This window comes from Rhodofomes roseus (genome assembly GCF_022264815.1).
Source record: "Rhodofomes roseus strain CIRM-BRFM 1785 chromosome Unknown C8Q71scaffold_11, whole genome shotgun sequence".
NCBI classification, from domain to species: Eukaryota; Fungi; Basidiomycota; class Agaricomycetes; order Polyporales; family Fomitopsidaceae; genus Rhodofomes; species Rhodofomes roseus.
Window position 1 is genome coordinate 666822 of NW_025952967.1, and position 25377 is coordinate 692198.

General features: G+C 58.3%; 11 protein-coding genes across 11 annotated transcripts; 5 read left to right on the forward strand and 6 right to left on the reverse strand.

The window, feature by feature from the left end:
- Positions 1-1317: 1317 nt before the first annotated feature.
- Positions 1318-2121, forward strand: C8Q71DRAFT_73979 (uncharacterized protein). Its single transcript, XM_047922733.1, has one exon. It carries the CDS (start codon positions 1349-1351, stop codon positions 1997-1999), a length of 651 nt encoding a protein of 216 aa, XP_047778538.1. The 5' UTR covers positions 1318-1348; the 3' UTR covers positions 2000-2121.
- Positions 2122-3162: 1041 nt separating this feature from the next.
- Positions 3163-4518, reverse strand: C8Q71DRAFT_708949 (GroES-like protein; the record flags this gene model as incomplete). Its single annotated transcript, XM_047920650.1, has 4 exons — positions 3163-3453; positions 3513-3921; positions 4018-4309; positions 4374-4518. The coding sequence occupies 4 exons, from the start codon at positions 4516-4518 to the stop codon at positions 3163-3165; spliced, it is 1137 nt and encodes a 378-aa protein (XP_047778539.1).
- A 316-nt stretch (positions 4519-4834) lies between these two features.
- C8Q71DRAFT_73956 (uncharacterized protein) lies at positions 4835-6310 on the forward strand. The gene is made up of 2 exons (XM_047922714.1): positions 4835-5170; positions 5229-6310. The coding sequence occupies exons 1-2, from the start codon at positions 5089-5091 to the stop codon at positions 6164-6166; spliced, it is 1020 nt and encodes a 339-aa protein (XP_047778540.1). The 5' UTR covers positions 4835-5088; the 3' UTR covers positions 6167-6310.
- A 1040-nt stretch (positions 6311-7350) lies between these two features.
- Positions 7351-9784, reverse strand: C8Q71DRAFT_761490 (uncharacterized protein). Its single transcript, XM_047923874.1, has 3 exons — positions 9549-9784; positions 9326-9485; positions 7351-8262 (listed from the first exon to the last, which is right to left on the reverse strand). The coding sequence occupies exons 1-3, from the start codon at positions 9774-9776 to the stop codon at positions 7721-7723; spliced, it is 930 nt and encodes a 309-aa protein (XP_047778541.1). The 5' UTR covers positions 9777-9784; the 3' UTR covers positions 7351-7720.
- Positions 9785-13213: 3429 nt separating this feature from the next.
- On the reverse strand, positions 13214-14524 carry C8Q71DRAFT_708830 (FMN-linked oxidoreductase; the record flags this gene model as incomplete). The annotated part of the gene is made up of 5 exons (XM_047920640.1): positions 13214-13421; positions 13484-13615; positions 13687-14008; positions 14074-14177; positions 14229-14524. The coding sequence occupies 5 exons, from the start codon at positions 14522-14524 to the stop codon at positions 13214-13216; spliced, it is 1062 nt and encodes a 353-aa protein (XP_047778542.1).
- Positions 14525-16773: 2249 nt separating this feature from the next.
- On the forward strand, positions 16774-17972 carry C8Q71DRAFT_74324 (emp24/gp25L/p24 family/GOLD-domain-containing protein). Its single transcript, XM_047922880.1, has 4 exons — positions 16774-17245; positions 17297-17375; positions 17428-17558; positions 17616-17972. Exons 1-4 carry the CDS (start codon positions 16882-16884, stop codon positions 17735-17737), a joined length of 696 nt encoding a protein of 231 aa, XP_047778543.1. The 5' UTR covers positions 16774-16881; the 3' UTR covers positions 17738-17972.
- A 231-nt stretch (positions 17973-18203) lies between these two features.
- Positions 18204-19832, forward strand: C8Q71DRAFT_74291 (SET domain-containing protein). Its single transcript, XM_047922870.1, has 6 exons — positions 18204-18262; positions 18314-18598; positions 18647-19275; positions 19336-19426; positions 19481-19674; positions 19724-19832. Exons 2-5 carry the CDS (start codon positions 18589-18591, stop codon positions 19657-19659), a joined length of 909 nt encoding a protein of 302 aa, XP_047778544.1. The 5' UTR covers positions 18204-18262; positions 18314-18588; the 3' UTR covers positions 19660-19674; positions 19724-19832.
- On the reverse strand, positions 19738-21626 carry C8Q71DRAFT_74084 (enolase C-terminal domain-like protein). The gene is made up of 9 exons (XM_047922780.1): positions 21387-21626; positions 21112-21330; positions 20856-21060; positions 20626-20799; positions 20429-20574; positions 20227-20368; positions 20151-20176; positions 20001-20091; positions 19738-19941 (listed from the first exon to the last, which is right to left on the reverse strand). The coding sequence occupies exons 1-9, from the start codon at positions 21411-21413 to the stop codon at positions 19817-19819; spliced, it is 1155 nt and encodes a 384-aa protein (XP_047778545.1). The 5' UTR covers positions 21414-21626; the 3' UTR covers positions 19738-19816.
- A 712-nt stretch (positions 21627-22338) lies between these two features.
- Positions 22339-22610, reverse strand: C8Q71DRAFT_858258 (uncharacterized protein; the record flags this gene model as incomplete). Its single annotated transcript, XM_047927500.1, has 2 exons — positions 22339-22467; positions 22521-22610. 2 exons carry the CDS (start codon positions 22608-22610, stop codon positions 22339-22341), a joined length of 219 nt encoding a protein of 72 aa, XP_047778546.1.
- On the forward strand, positions 22496-23676 carry C8Q71DRAFT_74273 (uncharacterized protein). The gene has a single exon (XM_047922864.1). It carries the CDS (start codon positions 22621-22623, stop codon positions 23281-23283), a length of 663 nt encoding a protein of 220 aa, XP_047778547.1. The 5' UTR covers positions 22496-22620; the 3' UTR covers positions 23284-23676.
- Positions 23490-24002, reverse strand: C8Q71DRAFT_683913 (PWI domain-containing protein; the record flags this gene model as incomplete). Its single annotated transcript, XM_047919789.1, has 3 exons — positions 23490-23660; positions 23715-23846; positions 23901-24002. Coding segments are annotated over 3 exons (405 nt in total), but the record flags the coding sequence as incomplete, so codon positions are not given.
- Between the last annotated feature and the right edge of the window lie 1375 nt (positions 24003-25377).

Consider the following 25377-nt stretch of genomic DNA (forward strand, 5'->3'; position numbering starts at 1 on the left):
TTCGCCTTGTCTAGGATGTTCACTTTGCTCGATTAGGGTAAAAACTATCGATGAAGCCATCAGCGCGATATGGTCCGATGACCCTGCTGGGAATTGGAGGTAGGTCTCGTGCAAACTTTCACCACACAGTGACATGGGCATAAACGAGGCCTTACGTCAAACCATGGTGCCTGCCTGCCTTTGATAGGCGTAAGAGCGGGGCAAGAGTAGAAGAGAAGGGCGAGGCGAGCTTCTCGTTTCTTCCATCCTCAGTAGGACCGCAAATGATATGTCTGGCTACAGTCAGGAATGACACCTAGGATGAGTGCATCCGAGTACGAGCAAATCGGGTCCGTCTTCGGAAACCGGCCCCGCGCCGCGACGAGATGCTCGCGACGTCGAGTTCAACTTGGTCATATGTCCTGAAGACCAATAAATCGTCGTACGTTCCAGCAACGTAATACCCCTTGAAACGACCGCTTACACATGCCCATCGGTCCGATACGTCCCAGAATGTGCCCCATATATGCTCAAGCGAAGAGCTTCGGAACTGCCCCTAGCCAATCTCCGGTGCATTCGGGTGCCCTGATACGCTTCTGCTACCATGCTAGCCCGCCTGTGCAGGCTTCCGTACTTGTATCAAATCGATGACTTCCGTGTCGCAATAATCCCCCCTGATACTTCTCCGCAACAGGAGCATGAGCGTCCTGAAAGCACGCCTAGACTCTGCGGTCATTAACAGAAGACTCCGCCTTAGGCTCATCGATTCAATTTGAACACAAACCCACCCGGAACGATTCAACGTCCAGAACATGCGTCTTGTGCTAGTCGTTGTATTCGGCACGGCTATCCGTATTCTGGGTATGACTTCATTTCATTCATTAGCGGGCTACATCTTACTTGCAGTCTGCCAACAGATCACTCAAACAATCTAGCGCAGCTCAAGGGCCTGAGCGATCTACGGACCACGGGGGCTCCGGGCCGATGCGCACGCCGACACCGCCTGGAGGACCTCGGTCAGCTCCATCTCGTACATGAAGCAAGTCACGAAGCAAGTCACCCTTCGGAAGTGCAACTCAATCTGCAAGTCCGCCGCATGCAATTGTCGGTCCCTCCGCGGCGTACACTGTGACGCCAGGCTCGCGCACAGAAGGGGTCTTGAAGCGCACCCGCGCCATCACATTCTAACAGGTCGCTTCGGACCGCAAGGAGAAATTTGAAGCACGGACACTGTAGAGTGCAACCTCCGGAAGGGCACCCATTCAGTGCTGTTCATTGAATTCGAAATGCCGTACCGCCGTCGCTGCCACGCTACCGAGCCAACGTACACAGACCGCTTCGCCTTCTCCGGATCTTGCGGGTAGCTCGCATGCCCCTGCCCTCGCCCGATGGGCATGACCTTTCTACTCTGCGACACGCGCCCGCCGTGCACACCGCGGCGAACCTCAGACAGGCCATCTTCTGTTCCTGCGCGCAGAGCGCCCCGCACCCCGGACCGGACCGCCGTGCACCCCTGCGCATCTGGTGCCACATCTGCCTAGCCATCTGCCCGTTAATCTTGTGCGCGAGAGCCTGGGCGTGGCGGGTCCGCGCCGCCGCGCTCGATCGCAACGTCATGCGCTGCACCATTGAACGACCCAGGACGGCCCCTGCAGCTTCGACTTCGTGGGCTATGAAATCTAGGATCGCCTGCGGGTCATATGGTGCGTTCTGGCCTGGACTCCTCGGAGTCGTTCGTCTGCACAGTGCACTCGTGGCGGGGTCGCGTACGGCAGCACGAGCTCGGAAGCGGACGCGGAGCACACAGAAGGAGGGGGGTGGCGTCATTGACATAGTGCCGCTGAGCCAGAACACAGTTTGCACACGGATAGCTTGGAACAGCGGCCGGGAGTCCGAGTCGTGGTTGGACGACGACCGGCCCCGATCACGGTTCTGCGAATTCGTGCGGTGGGCATGGTTCGAGTTCGCCGTGTCGGCGTTCTGGCTTCTCGGTGACTCGATGGCTACTGCCCCCACTTGAGTCTCATTGTAACTTGACTGGTGCGCGGTACGCACGCCGGCCCCTGTTTGCAGCCCTAACGCATCTCCACCAGGGCCAGTGCGTGGCAGGGCGGGGCTTGGAGGTGTAGGTTCCTGTCGGGCCGGTGGTGTGGGGTAATCCCGGGCCTGGGGACGTCGACGCTAGTACTTACTGGGATCTACAACCGTCACAGTCGGCGCGCGGTGGTGCCGGTACGCTGACATTGACAAGAAGCAACCGTGATGCTAAGTTACGTAGAGTCTAAGGAACACAGAAGCCCGGACACCGGGCAGGACGTGCGGCAAACCCAATCGACACAACAGACAGTCCAGGAACCACTGCAAGAAAATTCCGGCGCACCTGACATTGACATTGACACCACCGTGATACACCCGCGCGAGATAGCCTGCGCACACGGAGATGGCCCATACGAGCAGGAACGCCCCGGCACGTCCGCAACCATATGCCGTACTACCTCGCCCGAACGCCACAAACCGTCGCGCCGCACGCACACCGAGCCAGCGGACCGCCAATCTCAATGGTCGGCTGAGTTGAATGTCCGCATCGATGGAGCGCCCGTAAGCTTGTAGTCGGAAATGGCGATGGCGTACCGTAATGAGGACCAAGATAGATCGCATCGCGCCGAAGGCAGTCAATCTGTCAACGCGGGAAGCCTCGCGGCCACCGGTTGCCCGGGCATTCAATATTCAATATCAATATTCAGAAGTCATCAAACTGCAAAACTTCAGTGGGTGCAGGGTCTCCCTATCAGCGCAAGTCTGATCAGCCATTGTAGTTCGCGCCCGCAGAGACGAAGCACGCAGTGCGATCCCGAGTTCCATATTCATGTAAAGTGTAGTATACGACAACAGATATGCGAATAGATATGTTCCGTCATGATGCAGCACAGCGATACAGATACAAGGGGGGTCGCCGCGCCGGTCACGCAGCACGCTTTCGAGGCCCCGGGGATGGGGGCCAGGGAGCGTCAGCAGTGAGTCGAAGTTTAGCATGGAAAGTGGCGGGATGAGGGGGCGTGCGCGTGCGTGGGGGACGACGGCGGCGGCTGCGGCGCGGGGTCCATCTAATGGTCATAATCATCCGTGGTATCCAAATCATCGCTCGTCAATGTCCAGTGCTCAAGCGCAGCCTGCGGGGCGGAGCTATTGGCCGCCGACCATGACCTTCATGACCATGCGGCCGTCGTCGTCGCGGCCGCGCGCCATGAGCTCGAACGCCTGCGCGGCGTCCGCGAGCGGGAAGCGGTGCGAGATGATCTTCTCGATGTTCGGGAGCTTGCCCGCGGCGAGCAGCGCGAGCGCGGTCGGGTACGTGTTCGCGTACCGGAACGAGCCGAGCACGTCCACCTCGCGCGTCGCCGCGGCGGAGAGCGGCAGCATCACGTTCCGCGAGCCCATCCCGACGAGCATCACCTTCCCGCCGGTGACCGCGGCCTGTATGGCGAAGGGGCGGTGAGTCACAAGTAGCGAGAGCAAGGAGAGGGAGCGCTCACGTGGACGGACATCTGGATGCACGGCTCCGCGCCGGTGCACTCGAAGACGACGTCGAAGCCGTCGGGCTGGTCGAACTTGCCGAGCGCGGCGCTGACGGTCTCCTTCGCTCTCCGGAGCTGGTCGTCGGTCGTCTTCGCCTTGTCCGCAACGGGCAGGCAGTGGACCTCCTGCGCGAACCCGTTCTCCTTGGCGAAGTCGAGGCGCGCCTGGTTGATGTCGATCGCGACGACCTTGTGCGCGCCGTACGAGCGCGCGAGTGCGCACGCCAGGAGGCCGATCGCGCCGACGCCGAAGACGAGCACGGACGCGGGCCGCTCGGGGGTGAGGTCTGCGCGGCGGGAGGCGTGGAGGAGGACGGAGAGCGGCTCTGCGAGCGCTGCTTGTTCGAACGTGCAGTTGTCCGGTAGTCTGCGGACGGGGACGCGCATCAGGACCGTCACGTGACGCGTGTACTAACAGAGGAAGGGCATGTTGTTGACGCGGGGTAAGGGGGAGAGTACTCACGGGTGGAGGACGTGCGCGGGGTGGTTCATGCGGTCCTGGAGGGTGCCGTCGGAGTGTGGGAATGTTTTTGCGGAGCTGCAGAAGCGCATGTTCTTGCAGAGATTGTAGCGGCCCTTGTGGCAGTAGCTGCAGTTGTTGCACATGATGCCCGCCTCAATGGCGACGCGCTGGCCGGGGACGAGGTGCTTGACGCCGGGCCCGACGGCGGTGACGATGCCTGCGGCCTCGTGGCCGAGGACGAGCGGCTGCTGGACGACGAAGTCGCCGTTCCGGCCGTGGGTGTAGTAGTGGACTGGCGGGGGCAAAGAAAAACGGTCAGCGGGGAGATTGCGGTGGGATCGCGGGGAGGTGCTCACGGTCGGATCCGCAGAGGCCTGTGGCGACTACGGCGACCTGGGCGTGGCCCTGCTGTGGGGGCCAGAGGGTGCGCTCCTCGAGGCGGAGGTCCTTCGCGCCGTGGAGGACGGCGGCGTGCTGGGAGGGGAGGGCGACGGGGGACATGGCGGGGTGCGGCGGGTGGTAGGGTGTGTGCGGCGGGGGCGGTCTGCAGTCGAGAAGACATGGCGTCGGCTTTATAGCCTGGGTCGGGAGAGTCTCGTGAGGAGCGTGTTCTGAGCTGGGCCGCTGCGTTGCCCGGACCGAGTCCCCGCGCCCTCTGCTGATCGACAGCCGCTTAGGTAAGCGCAGACCCTGGCTTCCTGCGCGCGGCACGTTGCTGCCCCAGCCTCCGTCCGCCGCGCCTCTCCAGTGCGACAATTCCCCTATCGCGCCCTGGCCGTGGCCGTCACCTGCGCGGCCACCCAGCGGGACGAGGTGGCTGCCAGCGAGCTCGTGTGCCAGAGTGCGTGCGGAGAGAGCCCGGTGCGCTGCCGGTGCGTCGATGCGCGAAGGGCACAATGCAATGGGCGGTCGGCGGGTCCGGAGTCCGGCGCCGGAGCCCGATCCGGGGAAATAGCCGGTCTGGGGTAGGACGCCACCCGACCGGCCGCCCTCAGCCTCTCCTCCTCCCGCCGTGCAATTTATACGCATCCATGTCTGCACAACACACACCGCCTCTCTGCCCCGCCAGCCATGGACCCGACCCCCGCTGTCCCCGCGCCTGACCTCTTCTCCCTCGCCGGCCAGAACGTGCTCATCACAGGCGCCTCCCGCGGTGCGTCCTGCGCGCCCTCCGCGCGTGTCCCCAGCCGTAATAACGCCTCTTATCACAGGTATCGGCGCCGCCTGCGCCCTCGCCCTCGCAGAGGCTGGCGCCAACATCTGCCTCGTCGTCCGCCCCGCGCCCAGCGCGAACCTCGCCACCGCCGACGCGATCGCCGCGCTCGGGCGCACCGTCACGACCGTTGAGTGCGACCTCGCGGACCTCGCCGCGGTCAGGCAGGTCTTCGCGAAGGCGCTCGAGGCCGTCGGCGGCGACATCCACGTCCTCGTCAACTGTGCGGGCATCCAGCGGAGATCCCCGGCCGTCCAGTTCCCCGAGAGTGATTGGGACGATGTGCGTCTGTGTCTCTCGCTCGGCCGCTCCGCCTGTCGTCCCTCGTTCCGCCTCCCGTCTCGATCCCCTTTCGCTCCTTCAGCCTCCGTTGCTGTCACTGTCGCCCGTGTCAGTCCTGCCGCATCCGTGTGCGGTTGCGGAACGCGTCCCGCGCTACCGCGCGTCGGCCTTCTCCTCTCAGCGTTACTTCTCCCTGCGTACGCCGTCACTGTCAATGTCTGGCCCGCGCTATCCCCACGCTTTAGCGTTCGCGTCTCGGGGCGCGCGAGCAAAGCAGGGGCAACCGGGTCCCGCCGCCCTCATAGGCTGGCTGCCTCCGAGCCGGGACAGCGGTGCGCGCCTTGCGACGTACGACACGAGTGTGAATATGGAATTGTGCGTCTGCATCTGCGGGCGCGCAATTTGCGCTTGCCTATTCCCTCGCCTGCCCCCTCCATTCGTGGCATAGCGCGGCACGCTATCTCTCTCTCCGTATCTAGCTCGAAGCGAATCTGCACCTGGTGGGCGGCACCTCTTTGCCTCGGACCCAGCGTGACCGGCGAGATGAGCTCGGGATGCGGGGTTCCCCCGTCTGACCCCACATCACTAGCCCGCCTCTCGCACTCATCCGCGGGGGTGCTTCTCTCTGCACTTTCCACGCAACTTTGCAGTTGATGGGATGCGCTGCCAGCTGGGCATGTGAGCGCCGCCGCGTGCCTCGTACATGAATCCGCGCATCCAGGGCGCTCTCTTGGCTTTCGCATGAGCGCGCCGTTCTGCGCGTATGATCTCCCATTTCGTCTGCGGCGTCGCGAACGGCCGACGGGTGCACGCGCGCCCGGTCTGGTCTGGTCGCTCGATCGCGCTGCTGCTGTTGTTACTATTAGCGCCCGATACGTGCGGGGCGATCGTGCACCTCTCCCGCTTTCGAACGCGCTCGTCGCTGCCATTCCGGGCCCTTGGCTATTCGCGACCCTCGCTCTCACCCCACAGCGATCGCCCTGTCGTTCGTGCCCAAGTCCGAGGCCGAGGCTGGGTTGCGTCGAGCGGTGTATTTCGGACTGCGAGCTTCGGGCTTCGAGCTCTTCGGAGCCCCACTGGACCAGCCTCCAGGGTCGGGCGCGGCATCTGCTGTACATACCAGGCAACGCACGCGTCTGGATGGTGGTGGACGGAGTGTTGTGTGCTGCGCTCGTCCTTCTCCCGATCGCTGACCCCAGGGCGTGCAACGTCACGATGCGCGGTGGCCAGCTCGGCCGCCAGCGCGCGTGCGGATGGACGGTGACGGCATCCGTCGTCTGGCGCTGCCAGTGCGCCGGTCCGTGCAGTGCTTCGTGGTCGCCCGTTTCTCCGTCCGCTCTTCGACGTCCTGCCTTCCGTGTCCATGTCCGTTCTGGGTGCTTCGTGATTTGCTGGGGCTGCTTCTGCGGCGTGCGCCCCCGTCCGCTTCGCTTCGCTTCGTCTTCTGTGCTTCCCCTTTGGCCGGCCGAGGCCCCTGCGGGTGGGCGTGCTTCTGCGGTGTCCGGCACCCGTGCCCGCGTAAGCCTTCAGCTTCGTGGCGTTGTGGGCGGCGGATCGTGATCGAGGATCGCGCATACAGTCGCTGCGTCCGCGCCGCCCCTTCGCGCATGCTCGTCTCCGTCGACGTCGAGGCTCCCGCGTGCGACTGCGACCCCCGAGGTGCGTGCGTGCGAGTGGGCCGCGCCGCCAGCCACCTCGTCGGATGGCACGCGGGCGTCTCGCCGTTCGCGGGTCGCGGTGCGGGCCCCTGCGCGGGCTGGGCCAGCCCCTCCTTCGCACATCGACGTGTGACGTCACGCGCACGAATGCGGTTGCCCGGGCTGCCTGCCTGGGCGTGCTGGGGATCGTCGACGGGCCTCGACGCCAGGGCGGTGCGCAGTGCTGCCTGGGCATGCAATGCGGGGCCGCGCATTGGCGGGCGGCTCGGTGGTGCCTTTTCTTTCATTTCCCGGTTTGGTCGTCGTAGCGTCGAAGTTGGAGGACCGATGGCGGGCCGTGGCTGGCGGGCGTTCGCTGACGCACCGTTGCATGGGTGGCGGCCCTGCGATGGGCGCTGGATGTGCGTGCGTGAGGTATCCGGGGATAGCAGGATACACGATGTGCGCTACGCTGCGCGGGCGTTGCCTTGCTCGAGCGTCTGCGCGTTCTGACCATGGTTTCGACGGTGACGTACGGTGTTGATACGCTACGACATCCCATCCTATCCCTTCATCCCCGTTTCACCTTCACCCTGAGACCCTTTGCGATCCGCCTTCCGCAGATCAATGATAAAGTAGAGATTCGCTGACCCTTGCTGTTCACATAGGTGCTGAACGTCAACCTCAAGTCCGTCTGGCTGCTCGCGCAGGCCGCCGGACAGCACATGGTCGCCCGGCGGCGCGGCAAGATCATCAATTTCTGCTCGCTGCTGACGTTCCAGGTGCGTGTGTGTCTCCGTGTGCGCCTCCCGCATTCCGCCGCGGGGCCCACAAACGCTCTCCCATACGGACCCTGATGCGCGCGCCCGCGGCGTCGTTCACCCGGCTGCTTCTCGCCCTTCTCCGGGTCGATCGACTGGGCCTTTTGCGTGTGCGGTGGCTGGGACGTGGTGGCTGACGGTGGCTTGCTTGGGCGCAGGGCGGGTTCACCGTGCCCGCGTATGCGGCGGCGAAGGGCGCGCTCGGCCAGCTCACGAAGGCGCTCAGCAATGAGTGGAGCAAGGACAACGTGCAGGTGAACGGGATCTGCCCGGGATACATCGCGACCGACATGTGAGTGCGCTCTCCTTGTCATTTCTCCTCGGACTGTGCGCTCCCATTCAGACTGCGCCCCCATTTAGCCCGCTGGGCGTGGATTCTCGCTTGGTGTGACGTTTGCGTCTTATTGGGATGCGGGTGGGTCGGGCCCGGAAATGCGTTGGGCATCGATGGCGATGTCCCACTTCCGACCTCTTCTTGGGAGCCCCGCGCTCGACGGAGTGTGCTTCGACGGTGCGGCTCTCCGTAATGAAACTCGCGCAGCGCACCATCCATTCAGTAATGATGCGCGTGCGGGGATCGATCCGTGCTCTCAGTGTCATCGTGGCTGATGCGGTGATGTCAACTGTTCATGAATGCAGCCCGGTGGCTGTTGGCGGCATACTTGACTGTGCTCTCGCTATAGAGCCATGGCGAGCTCCAATGTTGGTTAGGGATGGTACGCGGCTGACAGCCCTGACCAATATTGGTGCCTTCCGATGCTCCACCGTACACGGAACGTGACTAGGATGCGCGGCTGCTCGCTGCAATTGCCGCATTGGCTGTTTGTCGGTCTGTTCTAGCCTGAAATCTTCGCCGCCTTTGACTTGCTGATGCGGTCGCGCTCCCCACTTGCACCTCGCATCCTTGATGCGGCTCCTCCATCTCAGACTAATGGGTATATGCACGTACGCGGGTCCGGCAATTTTCTGCTGCACTTCTGCGTGCTCTCGTCGGCCTGGAGCGATTGTTCTCCGCTGACCAAGGCTGCAATGCCAAGCGGGGATGCTCGCAGCACTGCGCGCTATACATGCATGGCACACATGGCCGCGCTGTCACGAGGATGCCCCCGTCCGCAAACTGCCCCCCACAGCCCGGCAGTCGCACCGAACACGACCGTGCTTCGCGCTCCGCCGCCGTGCTAGCGGCGGCGCAAGACGCGCACCGTCGCTACGCCGCGCGAACGTCTTCTGCAATGTCTTCGCCCGGCCGTCCTTCTGATCCCCTCTGATCCTGATACGTGTTTCCGCGGGCTCGCGAATCCCCCCTCAGGCTCGTCTCGCGAATGCACGCAGCTGACCGGTGTGTGCTTGAGCAGGAACGAGAAGCTCCTCCAGGACCCCGCGCGCCTCCGCCAGATCTCGGAGCGCATCCCCGCTGGGCGGTGGGGCGAACCGAGGGACTTTGCGGGGCCCGTCGTCTTCCTCGCGAGCAGGGCGAGCCAGTACGTGTGCGGCGAGCTGCTCGTCGTGGACGGGGTGCGTCCTCTTCCTCGTATGTGTGTTTAGCGTCCCCGTGGCTGATGTCGGTTCGGCACGAAGGGTTGGATGGGCCGGTAGTGTGCCTTGCCGGGGCCGCCTTTCTGGAAGGAGGGGAATGTAGGAATGCTTGTGGATGGGCTTGGGGATAGCGATGCCTGTATAGTACGCGAGGATCATTCCAACAATAACGAGCTTGCATGTTTGTGAGCCCTTCCGGCCTGCACCGCTTTTTCGAAAGCGAAATGCAGATCGCACCGACACCGCTCGCCAGCCCGTTCCTGAGTGCATTATGATCCCGGGCGGCTGGACAGTCGGGCGCTCCGTCGCCACGTGCAGGGGACCCGGAGCTCGGTGCCGACACGCCGGGCACCCGGGTCACCGGGTCAGATCACGGTGCACGCCCGGGAATTAAATCTTCGATCAGACCTGGGCCCCCAGATCCCGCCGCCCGATCAGGCTGCACGGGCAATCTGGATCGCGGCGCGCGGACCGGGCGTCCGCCATTGACGCCTCCGATGGGCCGGAGAATGCGCATGGAGCAGGAGCGCGCCGCGGGTGTGGCGGGCTGCCAGTGTCAGGGACTGCGAAGGTTGGGACGAGGATGCGACGAGGATGCGAAGAGCGGGGGAGGGCGCGAGGGCAGCATGTGTGCGCGCGAGAGTTTGTTCGAGTGACGCTCTGGCGAGTCCGGACCATCGCGACCGTGACGGCTCGCGGTTGTACGTGTAACGGGCCTGTGTGTGAAGGCCTGATTTAATCTGAATTTGGACTCAATGCGAGCGGCGTGTTGTGCACGCGTCCGCACTGGTAGCGCGACATACCGGGTGAGAGGGAGGCCGACGCCCAGCTGATTCGTCTGCGGACCGCGTCGTAGTTCCTGACGAGGTGGCGGACCGAGAAGAAACGATTTGGCTATCACCGTGCAGGCCAGCCTGGTGGGAAACGGATGTCTCCAGAAGTGGTCCGTCATGGGCGGAGGTTCGCGACGTGTGTGCGGCCCGATGGTGGGTGGACGGACGCGGATGATGCAACGCTCTGCCCGTAGCATCCCATTGAGCGGAGAAACGTGCACCCCTGCACCTCGAGTGAGATCAGCAGGCTTTTAGGTGTACGGCATCGTGCTATGATCCTGAGGTCTTGGTTACGCCACATTGGCTACTCGCGTAGGGGACGAATGCCGCGGGGATCCCTGGGCCACAAGAATCGGATGGCAGCCGTACACAGCAGATTAGCTACGCAGTTCGTTACCCCGACCAGAACCGCACGACGCACCCTTGGACACGAGGGAGCGGTCTTCCTGAGATTGCTGGAAGATGCAGTTCATTTGCTCTGCCTGCCTGACAATAGTGTCTCGGGCTTCTCAATGCTCAACGTGTACCGCGACGGCACGGCAGCCATGACATACCGAGGCATTATGCGCACCGGGAGATAAGGGCCGAGACACACACACATATCCGTCGTACCCTGGCAAAAGCCGTAAGGTCGCGCTTCTAGTGCTTCATCAACGCAGTCCGAAGACTTCATGCGACCTGTGGCGGCCGGAATCATCCCAGGGAGGTTGACACGGCCATGAGCTTGTACAGGCTTTTACGTACATTTGACTTAACGTCTGCATATGGAGTCAGCAGAGACATTTTGGATGGAGGCGTACGTCAAGATCAATCGGAGTGGCTTTCGCGCGCTGGGTCGCTTTCTTGGCCATGGATTTCCCTCAGCAACTCTCCTTCGCAGTCTAGTACGGATTGCTCATTGGACTGGCCGTGAAAGTCTTTTGTCAAAGTTCTCATTCCCTACGGCCCGATGCCGCGCAGCGGCTGATAGTCCGGCGCACGATTTGTAGTGTAGTGCGAGACAACGATAACGCGGGAAGCTGCAGGATCGCTGGGCGACCGGCACGAGCTACCCTAGCAGCTATCAGCCTGTACTCTCGCGCTCGCATCCCATGCGTTGCATTTCTGACTGGAGGACGTACCACGCGACCGAGATTCGGAAGAGCCAAGGGTGCACTGCAGATCGCCCGTATATGGCCGCGTGCCTACCCCACATCCGAACTCGAAGGTGCGGAGTACGTCCCTTCCGAGTTAGCCTGCACGTGTACGAACACAGCGGGACGAACTCCAATTCGACCGGCGACCTGTCGGCAATATCCCACCTCAGCGGATACTTCCGCTCGTTGTCTATCGCATCTTTATCTCCGGAAGGAACGAAGGAGGGACATTGTATCGAGCGGCGACAGGCCTGCGAACCCATGACGCACCGCAGAGCTGTCGTCCATTTGATAGCGACTTTCTAAGGTTCGACCTGTTGTGCAGGCCGAGGATTGCCACCGTCGGAGCCCCAAGCGCACTGCCTCTATCTGTTGAACCATAACACTGTAGAACGTTGACCTTGACAGCGGAGTGGCGACTGTCAGACAAGGAAACAGAGATACACTTCTTGTTCTGACAGTGGCAGCGAAGGCGTCTTCGTACCGACGGTGCCGATCATCATTGGCTGGACGACGCACGAGCGACTCGGATGCGTGAGGACGTCAATAGTCGCTGGGTCGAGGCTGAGCTGGACCTCCACCGCGATGATTCCCAGCATGCAGCTCAGCAACTGAATGCAGTACGAGCAGGAGCGATAACGACCGGGGCGACTTCCGCACAAGCCTGATATGTGGTCCGTGTTCAGAACGTGGACCACGAATCAGGACGTTCCGAACAGGGCATATCCGAAGATGCGGCATGTCGCAATATCTGATTGCGATATTACTGGGAACCACGGTCGGTCGGGTAGGACAGAAGGGCGATGCTGCGGGAAGGACCATGCGAACGTTAGACCAACCCTTGTCTAGTATGAAGATATCCTACCGACAAGACCCCATTCGCATCTAGTCGAATCGAGTTGCCTTGATGATGAATGCACGCGCTTCATAGGTTGTCATTCAAGCATCGGGTGTCTTGGGATGTCGGTAGACGATTGGTGAAGCCTCGTAGACTCCCCAATGCTGAGCGCGATATCGAGCCCAAGTGGGACCCAAGTGGGACCGGTCTTGTATAGTCTTCAGATGAATTCTGGTGAGGCATCTGATACCGATGATACCCGACCAATCGTGTCACATCGACAGGAATGGAGCAAGAGAAACTACCGCTGCATACAATTACTGAGGCTGTAATCTGCAAAAGATTCTATATCAGCGATCCTTGTCTGCGCGATTGGCCCCTGTTGGTCAATTTCCTATGGCGCAGTTCCCATCATGGCGTCTACCATAGGAAGGCAAGGCGACAGCGAGGCGATTGCTGCAAGCGAACAATCATGGCATTGCGGAGGCACGAGTAAGAAGTTGTCAAAAACTGACGAGCCTTGGTAAATCGGTGCCTAGAATTATCTGCCCGTGAATACTTCCAGACGACAATGACATCCGAGCCGCGCGATTTGCGACTGTACCGGTAAAAATAGCAGGAGGGTCGCCGAAGAAAGCAACCGGCCAATCCGTGGCATGGAACCTACCCAGTCCTCTGGTCCGACAGCTTCGCGAAAGTCGCGGTCTTCTAAGAAGGCAGCTCCACTTGTCGCGGGGTCTTGACTGACTCAGCAGTTATCGCGCAAGCGCAGATCATCGCCTTGGGATACTTCCTAGCTCGCGTGTGGCTGAACATGTGAGGGATGACAGAACTCGGGCTGGTCACGGACGGATGATTAACCATGCACCGCAGCGCTATGACTGAGGTGACATCTGAGTATCATTGCAACAGCGACAACGATTCGAGGACTTCCTCGGCAGGATCTCGCGTACCGTCCTCGTCGTCTTTTTCGGCGTCATTCGGGGACTCAGACAAGACATGCCGTCCCCGCCATATTTGCACCTTCTTCAGTAGGTCTTCGATATTGTCCAATGTCTGGCATCGAGTCAAGGCAGCCCGGAACTTGTTGAACCAGGGCCTGCGGCCGCTATAGCGAGGTTAATCATTAGAATGCCTCGGACATACGCTAGGAAGCTGCGCAGGACGCACCACTGGTGGTCGATGAAATGCCTGACATGCGTCTGTATTGTTTGCATGGTAGCAGTATCCGGACGCTCTCTGCAGATATCGATGTATTCGCGAGAGATTGAGACCGGATCAGGGACAGTGTTCGCAAACAGACTGCGAGCAGTGGGTTAGTTCTCAGCTTCTACTACACCCTTGTGCGGATCACCTTAGAATATGGCACTCACCAAGGGTTGCCAAGCAGAGTCTCCCCCACCATTATACCTCCCCCACCGGTATATGCGCGATTCTGCTCCACATCGGCCCATGTTCGAACGTTCCCGTTGCTCACTACTGGTACCGACAGTGCTTCTTTGAGTAGCTTCACTTGTTCGAGATCGGCCGCACCCTGTCGGCGTCGCCTCGCAGACACGGTACGCGCGTGAAGCGTTATCCACGAAGCTCCGGCGTGCTCGAGCCGCTGAGCGAGATGCACGCTGGCGGAGGCCGGTTGGCAGAGTCGCAACTTCGCGGTTACTGGAACAGTAAGCGAATTGGACATGGCCGAGACTAGACATGGTTGCATTGCAGTTGTGAGACATATGCAGCAGTGCACACACAGACGGTGGGCGTACCGATACCCTCAACGAGGGGCCAGTCTTTCTGGCCGAGGAGATAGGCTCCGTAGTGCGCGTCGCGTGCCGCTTCCTGAGGGCACCCGAGATTCAAATCTGTGCAACTTTGTCTGTGTTCGACTCCCACAGGATGCTGACTGAACAAGTGTAGAAACACACCTATCGCATCACAACGTGTCTGTAATTTCCGGGCTGCCCGCACGACCATCTCAGGGTCATTGCCGCAGAGTTGCACCACGACTGGCCGGTCCTCGGGTTCGCCGAGACCACGCAGATGGAAGTCAAGATAGTCCTTATCGTTCAGTATCTTCTCTGGCAGGAGCATCTGCGTGTAGACCAGACTTGTCTTGTACCGCCGAACGAGCAGACGAAACGGCAGGTCGCTCTGATTGACCATCGGTGCTGCTACATTCGACAGACTGGGAACTCCAGTTCGAGACTCCGTGCTCATGATGGGTGTTTTAGGGTGATCTTGGTTGTGTGAGATGGTGGCAGGAAACAAAGAGGTTCGAGGAGGCGTGACTCCAAGCCGCTGCGGCTGAACTTGAGGAGGTCGCCAATTATGGCAAGTGTTGTTGTACGTACCATGCATACCAAGCGACCGTGACACTGTCCATGGTATGTAATTTCCTGGACTCATGATACAAATCCATACTAGACCGTTGCGTGTCTATTGCGTCGAGGTCATGGTAATGCCCCTTCTTGGTGAACTACCTATGTAAGTCCAACACGAAGGTTTCTCCGCTGATATATTTGATTACCACACTCAAGAGTGTGAAGCAGCACTTCCATCACTGGCGCTAGCAGCGTGAGGGTCCGCGAAGTCATAGCTATCCGCAGTAGAACCAAACCACCACCAGCCGCCTTGTCCGTGCTCCTTGGATCCATCACGAATACTTCAAGAGTCGTCAGAATACTGAACAGGAAAGAGTTTAGCACAAACATCGACATGCCTAAGCGTCGCATTGGTCAAAGTAGAGCTGTTGGATGACAATGTGGGTGCTGCAAATGCGGTGCTGTTGTGACGATTGTACCAGACGACATCAGGGCGGGGTAGGGGTGCACCGAGGATAGTCGGCAGCAGGAGCATAAATAAGAAGTAAAAGGCAAGCATCGCAGGCGGACGTCGAAAGCTCTCCGGTCAAAGGCGACGCCAAAACAAGGGCTGAGCAAAGACTGTCAGCTCGCGCATTGGGAGACTAGGCGATACACAACGTACCACTCAATGCCCAGGATTCAAAAACAAAAATGAGATTACAGAGGAAATCGAAGGGAAATGGTCGTGTGGGAGTTCCGTTCAGCTCTGTAAAAGCTCTTTCTATGACAGCGGCATCCGACATGCCGATGTTCAACATGCATACATCTGCCAACCATCTATTTCAGCGATGCAACGGTGCGTCCCCACGACAGTCAAACTCACGTATGATCCAGTGCAGGGTACAATTGCCTGACCAATGAGATGCGAAGAGAGATCAGCCTGCGCGGCTCGGCAGACCACCCCGCAGAATGACAATGTCTGTCGTGCGACGATATGGTGACCGCGGAAGATGAACTCACATGGTCTGTTGGTTCTCCTGAGCGACGTGGGGCTCTCAGATGCTCAAAAAGTGGGGCCGCAGTGCGATGAGGCAGCACAACAGCATTAGGCCAAACGTACCTTCCCATACCCTCCGTCCTAGCGTCCATGTAGAACGTATAGTGGACGCACCATGGTTGGCATATTCCATCTATCGACCTATCCTGCGTTTCGTATAAATGATGGTGAACAATCTCAGTTCACCCGCAGTAGCTTGCAGGGAACTTGAACCAAGTTCGTGCTCGCACCATGACGCCTGATTACCCCGAAGATGGGTACAGCCGCATTGACATTGCGTGAGACATGAGGAAGCAACCACCATGACATATGTCAGCGATAGTAATCTATCGATGCATACCGATGCACAAAGCAGAGTAGACACAGACAGACGAAGTCGTCCATAGTGTTGGGTCGAGTGACGCTGGGCCACATTTATCAGGGACCGTGCACAACGTCCGGCCATTCTAGTACATTGCTCAGCTACTGGCAACACCCTACAAGGCGTATCACGCATCGGTTGACATACCAAGCCATGGGACGGCTGACGGTACGAGATGATGGATTGATATGCTTGCCAATCTGGCGGAGGCTTCGCGTCAGTCAAAACTCAAGCTTCAAGGCCTTAAGGCCTTGAAGCTTGAGGTCCCATACTGCACCACATCTGCTGCGAGAATGCTTCCCAATGGCGAAGAAACTTGTGGCGTGACGAAGGAGCTCCGTAACACAGAAACCACAGATTCGTGGCTACAGATGTCAACGTTACAAATTTCAACACTCAGCTATTGACACCAAGGCAGGGCGGACCGTTCGGGAAGATGCAGAGATCGTCTCAGGTTCAAATCTTCATGATGCTTCGAGGGTCGTAATAAGTATATTCGATACCATTTCTGCTGTGATATGACCGGAAAGATGTACGAAGTCAACGGTGGAACCGCGCCTTGAGATTCACAGTCCGGGCAAACTCGGCAGGCAAGTTCGAAGCCATTGCATAGCAGTGCTGCCTTTGGTGCGACGAGCGCAGGATTAGTGGGTACTAGGCTTCGTGGGCAGAAGGTCTCAGAGTCAGACCAGCCGGGGATAGGTCGTGGTGACTGGTCAGGAAAAGATGAGCGTGTGAGACGCCTCGCTGCCACGGAACTGCCACGCCACCAGCGCGTCCGCCCTCAACTGCGACCACGACTTGGACGACGGACAGCGGACACACAGGCACGGACTATCCTCTCGCTGCTCCCATGACTTCTCTCTTTCGACGACCGTCGCGAGGCTTAGGTCTATCCACTCTCTGGCTCGCTGCGGTCCTCCTGCTGCTCTGCCAGCCGACACATGCCATCAAGTTCGCTCTCCAAGCCGCCCGCTTCCCTGCACCGAAATGTGTATGGAATGCAGCACATCCTGGCGCGCTCGTAATTGTCACAGCAAACATCGGACCAGGAGAACATCAGCGAGTTGACATCGAAATCATCGACTCGGGTCCGCAGCGGAACGTGTACCTGAGCAAGAAGAACATAAGCGGGGAGAAGCGGTTCGCTGTTACCGCACACTCAGACGAGGATGTCGGGGTCTGCTTCCGCAACTACGTGGATGCTGGCAAGCAGGGTAAGCCGTTTGTGCTCGCCCGGCGCTCCGCGTGCTAACACTCACGCACAGGCGGTCCTGTGGAGGCGAAGCCACGTTCGAGGGTGATAGACCTGGACATTGACATTGGCGCGGATGCTGTGGATTACAAGTGCGTTGCGTTCTGTGTACCGCGCGTGGCCACTCGTCTGATAATCCGACAGTGCCATTGCAAACCAGGAGTCTCTGTCCGGTCTGGAGACCGAGATGCGGAAACTCGAGGGAGTCGTAAAAGAGATCGTAGACGAGATGGACTATCTCAAGACACGAGAGGAGCGGTTTCAGGCGACAAACAGTGCGTCTCGTCCATTGCGCTCCATTGTAAACTGGTGGCTGACTCGATTCCCGCCAGTTTCGACCGGGATCCGCGTGCAGAACTTTGCATGGTTCACCCTTTTCTCTCTGGTTGCGTTGGGACTTTGGCAGATCTTCCACTTACGGGCGTTCTTCAAGCGGAAATATCTCATTGATTGAGATGGGACCTGTGTTGTACCGACTACTATTGAATGGCGCTGCCGACACCCGATGATGCTGCTTGATATCCCTGTCTCTGCAAAGGGTGAGAAAGCTGCTGCGGCCATTACATGATGCTCTTGACGTTCTCTGTGTCTATGCTTGACGGCCATGTCACCGTGGCTGTACCATGTTCGTGCTCATCAAGCGTTACGACGCGAGCTCACGGGAATAGCTATGGGAAACGTAAGCTCTCGTCGTCGTCTAAGGCGAGTCTGGGTCAAGCCCATAGCAGGGTATATGGAGCGCATCTCCCGTCTGCATCACAACGGTGAAGGTAAGCCAGTCCTGTTGATATGATTTGTCATTGCGTTGCAGTTCTTGTTTGACTGTACATGCTTTGAATGAAAACGACCCAGGCGCCACGGCGAATTGAAATTCTTCACTACATGGCCCTGCATTGCAATCCAGAGAGCGAAACCGACAATATGCATTTCACTCGCGCCAACTCATCCTGCGCTGCCTCACTCAATTGAACCTACGAAAGTATGTCGATGTATTGCTGTTGATCTGTCAAGCCTATTAACCATGCAATAGGCGCCTTTTCAACGCGGCGAGCAACGAGGAGTAATGCACGAGCAGTCTATGACATACAGGAGGTCATAGGCTCGCTCCATGTGACATATCTTGCCTGAACCAGGACTGCAGATCTCCAGGCTGGCCTTCATTATAGGGCATATCCGTGCAAGAACACTTGACTCGTGCCACATCTCGGCTTCATCAGTTGGAAATAGGTAGCTTCTTCAACTCTCCGTCCCTCAGATATAAGCCTTGGATGCCAGTGGCCAGTATCGACGGACCCCCAGCTCATCATGTCCACCGGTACGTTCGACATCCCTAGATGTAGGCAGTTGCTAAGCGATGTTCTAGAGTGGCCGATCATCGTGCAAGATATCCCTGGCAAGGGTAAGGGCGTCATAGCCGCCCGAGCAATCGTTCCTGGCGAACTCGTCCTACTCGAGGCCCCTCTGTTCACTCTGCCATCCGACTACGATAACTCTGCTGTACTGGCAAAGTTGGCTGCCCTGACGGAGAGTGAACAGAGGCAATTCCTCTCTCTCACCAACTGCCACCAGGGTCGTCTCCCGCCGCCCCTCGGTACATGCAAGACCAACGCATTGCCATGCGGCGACCAGAGTTCGAGTTATGGAGACCGCGCCGAACGAGTTGGTATATTCTTGATGGGCTCCAGGTTCAACTCGTCATGCGTTCAGAACGTCAACAACTTCTGGGATGACGCATTGCAGAAGATCAGTTTTCGCGCCCTTAAGAACATCGCTGCTGAAGAAGAGTTGTGTATCTGCTATACCGAACTCTTTGCGACGCGCGAAAACAGACAATACAAGTCGAAGCTCGGCTTTGGCTTTGAGTGTGTATGTCCGGCGTGCACTCTTCCACCCAAGGAGCAAAAGGCCAGCGACGCGCGGCGCACGACCGTAGGAAGGCTCTACGGCGAGATCAGTCAGTGCGGGAATCAACCGTCTCTGGGATTACGAAAGGTGGCATTCTAGTCATTGAATGCCATCGCGAACAGTACTCCAAACTCATGCATGGTACAGGTAAAGCTGGTCATCCAGCTGCTCAAGGAAGAGGGCATACTGGAGTGCACGGGGGCCATTTACTACTATGACGGCTTTCAATTCTGCGTCAGTGAGTACTGTTGATCATGTCTGAGCGTCTAGAGAAGGATGATCCCCGATGCAGGCTGTTCGGACAAACGGAATGCGAAGCAATGGGTCAGAAAGGCATTGGAAGCAGAGACGCTAGGGAGAGGCCCTGACACGTCGGGTGCGAAGATGTATAGGCGGTACATGGAGAATCCGAGCCAACACATGGCTTTCGGGCTCCTTAGAAAGCAGAACCTGGCTGGGCCGGACAATTAACGTCCAGATCCGCAGGTGCGTACCTCAGACTGACCGGCGAGCGGGCTTGCATGATGATACCAAGGCTTGCGCTAGGCTGCATCGTCGCAAGGAACGGCCGCGCGATCGAGATAGTTTCGCTCCATTGTTTCTATCGTGTAATACCACACTGTACCATTTACCATTCGCGCAACGACCCGTCCTTTCCCGTCCATACAGCGTTGATCCAAGGTTTCTGATCATGGTATTGCTCGGTATATTCACGCACGAGTTTCTCGTTGATTTCAATGCCCAAGCCTGGCCCTGATCAGTGCGATTCAATCAATAAATCGACGATTGCCTGCACATGTAGTTTTACGTGCCTTGGAGAGCCTCGACGTATCCGTCCTTGATTGCAAACACGGACGGGTCCACAAGGTAGGTGAGGAGATCTGCACCTTCGTTGTAATGCATCTAACGCCGAGGAGGAACAGGTCAATGTATGGGCATGTGAGACACATGACACACCGTACCTGCAGACTCAATTCCTGGATACAGACTGAAAGCAGTGAGTTGGTGAAACGTGAGTTCACTGGACATGAGACGTACAGTTAGGTGCGGCGATATCGACTTGCATACACGCGGCGAGCGCAATGGGACCAAGTGGGCAATGCGGCGCAAGAGCAACGTCGTAGGTCTCAGTCAGAGATGCTATCCTGTGAAGCTCACTGATCCCACCGCAGTGAGCGACCTGATTTACAGGACAGCTAAGTAACCTGGAGACACGTCGGACAATAGGAGGACTGCTCACGTCTGGTTGTGCGATATCGATGGCACGCGCTTCGAGGTACGGACGGAAATCGCTACGGGAGTGTAGACGTTCTCCGAGAGCGATAGGTGTAGAGACCTGCTTGGACAGGTCTGCGATCTCCAGCGGCTGTGACGCAAGGAGAGGCTCTAAGGGTATAACTCAGATGATTATGAGCCCTCGGTAGCAACGACACTGACCTTCTATGAAGAGTGGCTGCAGGGGTTCCAGGAGTTTGGCAAGCTGTTTTGCCATGCCCTTGTGGACGCGACCATGGAAGTCTACGCCAACATCCAACCCCAGGGCTCTCACATCCCTTACTCGTGCAACGGTGTCTTGCAGCTGCTCTGGTGAGTCAATCCAGCCGATTGCCTCTGTATATGTGACGATCAGCGAGGATCATCAACCTCGTGAGGTGACCTTGACCAACCTGTCCCGTTCATCTTCACAGCCGTGAACCCTTGTTCCTTGCGGCCTTGAGCACCTTCGACGACTGCACTTGGCTTGTCTCCCCCAATCCACCCGTAGACCTTCAGGCGGTCGCGGACTTTGCCTCCGAGCAACTGCCAGACGGGTACACCAAGTCGCTTGCCCTTGATGTCCCATAGCGCTATATCGAGCCCGGATGCTGCAGACTTGACGTTACGTTAGCTCTACTGAACAGCCCCATATGCAGAAAACGCCACCATGAGTACGGGCCCTCCTCTGTAGAACCTCGCCCGATAGCAGTGCTGCCAAATGTCTTGGATTCTGTCTGCATCCCATCCGACGAACCTCCTGATGAGGTCTTGGTAGGCTCCCTCGATCGCCTCCGTATGTCCTTCGAGAGTGCCTTCCCCCCAACCTACCGTACCGTCCTGCGTTTCAACTCGTACGAAGAGCCAACGGGGAGGCACGCGGAAGATCTTATAGAATACGTGCTAAGTCATCTGATGCCTATATAGGCAAATGTCGTACATACCTCGATCTTGGTGATAGTACTTGCCATAGTCTAGTCGTTCTACTCTCGCCTGTTATGCAGGAAGTCGCCAGACATCAGTAGCTCATGTTTATATATACCTCTCATATGTACCTCTCATGGAGCGGTCCATGTCGGATGAACGTTTGAACGGCCTAGTTCCCCGGTCAGCTGCACTTTCCCCCTGTACACGGCCCGCGTACCGCCTGCGGCTCTCGAGACGGAGTTCCGCACTCAGACGACGCTACGAATGTATGCGTTGTTGACGTATGTACATCCTGCTGTGAGGTTGGCGGCGGGACCGAAGAGAGCAGTAATAGCCAAGTAATAGCCTCGGCAGTACGGCTTCCGGAGCTCCTGAAACTACTAGTCCGAGTCCTTTGCGATAGGCGGCCCCACTACTATTATACGATCTCCCTAAACAGGAATATGGTCGAGATTGTGTTGCTACTGTTCAATGATGAAGGCCGCACACATCGCTACGGGAAGGCGCTGGATGCAATACGACGACGTAGCCACTGTAACACCTAGAGAACATGCGTACGTACTATGCTATTCCGTCGTCTGCGTGTCCGGAGATGACAGCGGAGACGTGAAAGGGGTTAGGATGATCACCCACACGCTCACACATTGGCTAGACTGCGCATAAATCGTTAACGAACGACACGAGAAGAGAGGAAGAAAAGCTGGCCAAATATGTGTTTTCCCTCAGCAACTCAGCTGTCCGCAACACAAGGGGAGCCTGCATGCATAGGTGGGAGAAAGGCATACATCAGAGCACTGCAAAACAGACGCATAGGAAGAACATAGAGATAATAGAGTACATGCGACAAGGAACGCCCTTCGGCGTGAAGAAAGCACAGCACGGATGTAGTCACGACCCTGCCCTCGGTGTAGGGGATGTAAGTCGAAGACTATTTTGAAAAAATTGTAAGAGCATACGAAAGCGTCGTGTTTAGCCACTGCCACTTCCACTGCCTCCGAGATTCGCGCTGCCCTTCCTCGTTCTTACGACCTTGTTGCGCAGGGCTCTTTCCTTGAGTTCGCTTTCTCTTCGCTCCAGTTCCGCCTGGTCAGGCATCTCCTATATAGCGATGCATGAGTTCTCGGCATCGACGAAGACAACGCTGAACACACCTGATCGTCTTCATCCCACTTAGTCTTCCGCTTCTCAGCCGCAGCCTGTCCCCTGATCTTGAGTTCACCCGGATTCTCGTCGACGTCCATCTTCGCATTCATGTCCCGCGAAGGCTTGTCCCGGCGGTCTGGAGTAGAGCTCCGACTCCTGCTCAACGTCCTGCTGCGGCTGGCACTAGGACTTCGTCGGCGCTCTCGTGAGCGCTCGACACCGCGCCTCGGGGGCGCTCGACCTAACGAGCGACTTCGACTCTTCCGGATCCTCCTAGGCGGAGGGCTGCGGGAGCGACTTATGCTCCGACTCGGGCTTCTGCGCCTGCCGTACTTGCCACGATACGGCGGGCTCCGGGAGCGGGTACGTGAGCGCGGGGGCGGGGAGAGCCGCCGCCTCTGTGCTGGAGGGCTGCGAGAGTCCCGCCCTCGGATACGCCTGTCGCGATCACGCGGCGGAGGAGTATATGAGGGCGATCGTGGGCGACGACGTGGAGGCGGGCTGCGTGATAACGAACGGCGAGGCGGCTCGCGCGGGCGGCGCGGTGGTGGAGAACGAGAAAGAGACCGACCACCGCGAGGGGGAGACCGGAATCGCCGGGCTGGGGGAGTCCGCGAACGCGAGCGTGAACTGCGCGCACTGGGAGACGTATGTGACGGCGATCGGCGACGGCGGGGTGGGGGTGAACGCGGCGGTGGTGAACGCGATATTGAGCGTCGGCGGCCAGGGCGCTGTGTACGACGCGTTAGAAGCTACTTGACTCAGTGGTAAAGCAGCACGAGACTCACACCACCACCCCGTCCACCCCATCCGCTGTCGCGTGGTCTACCACCGCGGTCATCATCGAAGCCTCCTCTTCCCCCTCGTCCTCGCCCTCTGCCACGTCCTCTGCCATTACCACGTCCTTCTCGTTCGTGTTCGCGGATCTCGTCCAGACGTGCCCGCCTGTCTCGCTCATCCAACGCGCGTGTGTCACCCATCCTGGCCTGGCGCATCTCTGCCTTCTTTTCCTCGACGAAGGATTGAGGTACACCTGCGGGTGACTCTTGTGCCTCGATCAGGAGTTTCCACAGAGAAGACATGAATTCAGCTGTGTGGTTAGTAAGGAATCCCGTCAGGTTGATCTGCATCTTCCTGGGGTCTGGTGTCTGAGAGCGTCCCGGTCAGCTAGGGAGGCATACGGTCGCTGAGACCGCACATACAGGTTGAGTATCATCTTCTAGGAGACCCATCGCGTATTCGACGACTACTTCGTCCTCAAAGCCCACGAGCTCAACGATCTTCTTCACGACCCATGGGCGAATGACGGATGAGTTGACCTTACGCATATCAACCTACACAGACTTCAGCATAGGTACAATTAGCGTCTAGGAAGCATTCGTATGAACCTTCTTCTCAAACTCAGCAGGGAACTTCATAGTTTTGAGTAGCTTCATTTCCTTGTCCGAGAACCTGCGGTCCTGGTCCGCGGATGTTCCTTTGAAGAAACCTGGACGCACATTCGTGACAATGAGGGAGGGGGCGCATCAAGTGGGTACACTCACCAGCATCCGCCATCGTCGTAAGTGTCGACGAGCCCTGCAGAGACAACGAAGTTCAACGTTTAGTGGATCGCCAACGACGGTGTCGCTAGAAAGCAATTCTTACGAAGTTTCTCACTGTAACGCCGGAATAACCTGGGCAACATTGCCAGATATGGAAGCTTCCGTATATACATTATGTACTTATTGGTTTCAATTCATACTGCACTCAGAGTCTCAGTCAACGTTCGTCGTTCTTAGTCTTGACCGTCAGATTTGAACTCGCTGGAGTCATTTGAAAGCATTCCGTGTGGTCAAAAATGCCCGTTCTTCAAGCCAACAGATTGAATGTTTGACAATCGGACGGTCGGATCACGGTCTGCGCAACTGATCACGTCACGCCGGTTCACGAACATCGAGAAAACACTCAGTGACCTCAATACAACTGGCCTTGCACTACAGTGAGTCCTCGGTCGTCGTCAAAGGTCCAACCTGTATACTGATGTCGCTGTTAGATCTGCGAACCCCCAACAGGAATTGTATTGCTGGCCTAGATGGAAAACTGCGCGCACTGGCATACCACATCCTGTCAATCAACTTCTCAGCCGGAAATTCACCCCGCCTTCTCCGAAAAAGCTTCAGCCTGAGGGACCCATGGATGGCAGGTGAACATCCTTATCGTCGATGGTGGCACGTTGTTCGCTCACTATATACCAAGGTGTCGGGACTCGATATGACTGGTCACATCGCGATATTGCACTGAGTCCTAGAACCGACACACGATGCGAAATTGACGGTAATCGGTTCCGCTAGTCTTTCATCCCCGTCGCTTGGGCCGATTGCAATGTATTATAGGTGCCCTCCGCCGTGTTTGCTCGGCTTAACAAGAACAACGTAGGGTTCAAGACGCAATGCCTGCGTCCTCCAAACAAGGTGACGCATGCGTATGCAGATCTCATGCGTTGCATAGTCAATGTATCGTGTTGCGCAGAAGGCAACATCTCCGGAACCTACAAGGCGATATACCTACGCTTCTCAGCGGGATTTAGCATACGCATGGCGACGGCGTCAGAGCTGCCAAGTCAAAAGCACCCGCTCTTATCAGGCACGCGCTGGAGTGCCGTTCAACGATGATGTCTTCTTTCTCGTCCATACAGAGCAGCACCCTTACCTCAATGTCCACCGCAAGTTCCCGCCGCCCGCTCTTCCTGTCTCCTCTCGGCTTTTCGTGCGTTTTCATCTCTTCCTCTCTATTTGCGCCCTCACGCCTCGTCCTCTGCGCAGGCTCGGGCGAAGAGAAGCCGCGGCAAGCCCATAGTGGCCTCGGAGCGGTATGTCGCGCACA